At 66.8% G+C, this 3,258-nt stretch overlaps 3 protein-coding genes across 3 annotated transcripts in view; 1 reads left to right on the top strand and 2 right to left on the bottom strand.

Annotated features, from left to right (window-relative positions):
• Nucleotides 1-157: 157 nt before the first annotated feature.
• Nucleotides 158-1,096, bottom strand: H696_00362 (hypothetical protein; the record flags this gene model as incomplete). Its single annotated transcript, XM_009494209.1, has 3 exons — nt 158-487; nt 642-875; nt 1,010-1,096. The coding sequence occupies 3 exons, from the start codon at nt 1,094-1,096 to the stop codon at nt 158-160; spliced, it is 651 nt and encodes a 216-aa protein (XP_009492484.1).
• A 745-nt stretch (nt 1,097-1,841) lies between these two features.
• H696_00361 (hypothetical protein) lies at nt 1,842-3,146 on the bottom strand (the record flags this gene model as incomplete). Its single annotated transcript, XM_009494208.1, has 3 exons — nt 1,842-2,243; nt 2,437-2,856; nt 3,036-3,146. The coding sequence occupies 3 exons, from the start codon at nt 3,144-3,146 to the stop codon at nt 1,842-1,844; spliced, it is 933 nt and encodes a 310-aa protein (XP_009492483.1).
• Nucleotides 3,147-3,219: 73 nt separating this feature from the next.
• H696_00360 (hypothetical protein) overlaps nt 3,220-3,258 on the top strand; it is a gene marked incomplete at both ends in the record, with an annotated part of 2,711 nt that continues 2,672 nt past the window's right edge. Inside the window, one exon of the mRNA XM_009494207.1 lies at nt 3,220-3,258. Within this exon, the coding sequence (XP_009492482.1) occupies nt 3,220-3,258 (39 nt within the window).

Raw genomic sequence — 3,258 nt, 5'->3', positions numbered from 1 at the left:
CCAATGTAGATGACCAGGGGCTTGTCCGGGTTGCCGAAGGTGAACTAGGCGTGTGTGTGTGTGTGTGTGTGTGTGTGTGTGTGTGTGTGTGTGTGTGCGTGTGCGGGCGTGCGGGCAAGGAGGGGCACAAAGGGCAGCAGAGGCAGGGGAGGTTGGGTTAGTCCCTACCACTGACTGGGGAGGAGCAGCATCGTGGACGGCGCGCCCTCGGCGAGGCACGCACCTTCGAGCGCAGGTCATGGTCATAGTAGGACGGGCTGAACTGCTGGATGTCCACGGCCGGGGGCCAGATGTCCTCGCAGCGCATGCCGATGTCGCGCAGGATGTTCATCATAGGCTTGGAGGGGCAGATGACCAGGTCGGCGAAGTTGCAGGCCATCTCCATCCAGGTCATCCACGTGAAGAGCATGCGCATGGGGAAGGGCATGCTGTTGAGGAAGGCCCGGACGTAGAAGTGGTAGGACACCAGAATCGGGACCTTGTAGTACTGTGCAATTGTGTGTGTGCGTGTGTGTGTGTGTGTGTGAGCGGTGTGTGAGCGGTGTGTGGGCCCCATTCCCGCGCACTGGGGGGGAAGGAGGGAAGGGGGGGGGGCGGCGGAGAAGGGCCAAGGCAAGGGGGCACACGCGGCCGGCACGTACGCGCGAAAGCAGCAGGAAGGGGATCAGGACAAACTCCGGCCCGATGAAGTGGATGATATCAGGGCGGAACTCGCGGAACACCCGGTTCAGAGTCATCAGCGGGAAGGGGTACGACAGCTGGGACTCATCGTAGTCCAGCGGCACGAAGGCCGGCAGGCGGAGGACCTGCGCACCCTCGTACAGCGAGGGGGCCGAGTCGTACGGGCAGAGGACCAGGACTTGATGACCGAGGGCCTGTGGCGCGGCGTGCGGCCGGCATCGGGCGGTGTCAGAGGGGAAAGGCCGAGCAAGTCGCGGGACATGGCGTGCCTCTCGTCAGCTGGGCATAGGATGTGGAGGGGGGGGGAGGGGGGGGCGGGAGGGCGTACCACCAGCGCGCGAATGTGGTGCTTGACGCGGTTGGCAACGCCGTCAACCTTCGGGTAGATGGCCGTGGAGTAGAGGAGGACTCTCATGATGCGAGCTGCGGGCGAGCGACAAACCAAACACACTCAACTGCAGGAGCACCGCCGTGCCGGCCGCGGGGAAGGGGCGAGAGGGTGGACGGGGAGTGGGTGTGGGTGTCAGAGGGGAGGGGCAGGCAGTGGCAAGAAGGGGACCGGGGCAGAGGCGAGGCGAGGCGAGGGGGAGAGGGAGAGGGAGAGGGGGAGATACATGATCGTCAGCGAGCGGGGATGGGGTCTGCGACGCTGGCGGCTCCGCGGCGGCAGGGGGGTTCCAGCCGATGGCCATGACCCCGGGCAGGGCGGCGCGCCGGGGAACATGAGGGGGCGGGGGGGCCGTAAGTGACGATGGACCGCGGCCGGGGGTCACGGCCTGGAGACCCGCCCGGGGCGGCCTCCCGCCCCCGGGGGCCAAGCGCGGGGCGGGCGCGCGTGCCCATGGCGCGTGGGTGACAGCGACAGAGAGGGAGAGAGTCACACGCATACACACACATTCACACACATGCCACGAGATAGCTAACCAGGGCGAGGGGCGGAGGGCGAGAAAGAGAGAGAGGGAGAGAGAGGGGAGGGGGAGAAACACAAGGAGAGAGAGGAGGAGGAGGAGGAGGATGCACGGCGAGTCGGTCGCGGGGAGACCCACGCCGGGCAGCGCGCGCACATTGCGGTGGGGGAGAGGAAGACAGGCTCTCTGGGGTGGGTGTGACGGCGGCGGAGGGGGGGCGGGGACGCTGTCGACGGTGGGCAGGCCCCTCGCCTACGGGTTGTTGGAGGCCTGGTTGAAGCGGACAAAGACGAAGACCAGCACACCGAACATGACACTCAGCAGCCAGGGGAGCATGGACCGCATGCCGAAGGGGCCGCCGCTGCGAGTGTCCACCACGGTGGACGCGGTGCCGGCGCTGGCCAGGGCGTCGATGCGGGCGCCCTCGCTGCCGGGGCGCGGGGCCACGCCGATCATCGGGTCCACGAAGATGGGGCCGACGTCGTACACCGGCTCCGGCGGGGCGTTCACCCCGGGGACCAGCTTCCCATGGCGACGGATGCACTTCTCATAGAGGGCGACCACATACTCGGAGGCATGGCGCCAGCTCTTGTTGGAGGTGTACTCGAGGCCGGCCTGCTTGAAGCGCTCACGGAGCTCGCGATCATAGATGATCTTTGGGTGGCGGGGAGGGGGAGGAGGATCAGTAAGGATGTCACATGGGGCATGATGCCCGTGGATCAGGGGGAAGGGCGAGGGGCGGGGGCGGGGGGGGGGGAGGCCGGCCAGGGGCGGACGCGCTGGCGAGTGGCCCCCCCTCGGCCCCTCCCCCTCCGACCGGCGCTCTCGGCCTCGGTATTGCACGCACCCGGCCCACGGCCTCGCACATGCCGTCCAGGTCGCCTGGCTCGAAGAGCAGGCCGGTCTTCTCGTTGGAGAGCATGTGGGGGATGCCGCCGGCATTGCAGCCAACCACCGGCACACCGGAGGCCATGGACTCGAGGACCACATTGCCCAGGGTCTCGAACTCCGAAGGGAGGACGAAGACATCGGCCACGGCGAAGGCCTTGCTCAGGGTCTCGCCATGGTAGTGGGCATTGGTGCAGAAGATGCGGTTCTCCTTGCCATGCAGGCGGGCCCACTTGGGGGCATCCGGGCCCTTGCCGATGATGGCGAGGTAGGCATCGGGGAAGCGCTCGAGGATGCGGTTCAGGGCGTCCATGTTCTTCTCCGGGGCCACACGGCCAATGTAGATGACCAGGGGCTTGTCCGGGTTGCCGAAGGTGAACTAGGCGTGTGTGTGTGTGTGTGTGTGTGTGTGTGTGTGTGTGTGTGTGTGTGCGTGTGCGGGCGTGCGGGCAAGGAGGGGCACAAAGGGCAGCAGAGGCAGGGGAGGTTGGGTTAGTCCCTACCACTGACTGGGGAGGAGCAGCATCGTGGACGGCGCGCCCTCGGCGAGGCACGCACCTTCGAGCGCAGGTCATGGTCATAGTAGGACGGGCTGAACTGCTGGATGTCCACGGCCGGGGGCCAGATGTCCTCGCAGCGCATGCCGATGTCGCGCAGGATGTTCATCATAGGCTTGGAGGGGCAGATGACCAGGTCGGCGAAGTTGCAGGCCATCTCCATCCAGGTCATCCACGTGAAGAGCATGCGCATGGGGAAGGGCATGCTGTTGAGGAAGGCCCGG

Source organism: Fonticula alba (assembly GCF_000388065.1).
Source record: "Fonticula alba strain ATCC 38817 unplaced genomic scaffold supercont2.1, whole genome shotgun sequence".
Taxonomy (NCBI): domain Eukaryota; order Rotosphaerida; family Fonticulaceae; genus Fonticula; species Fonticula alba.
The sequence above is the reverse complement of the archived record's forward strand: the minus strand, read 5'-3'. Positions and strand labels throughout refer to the sequence as shown.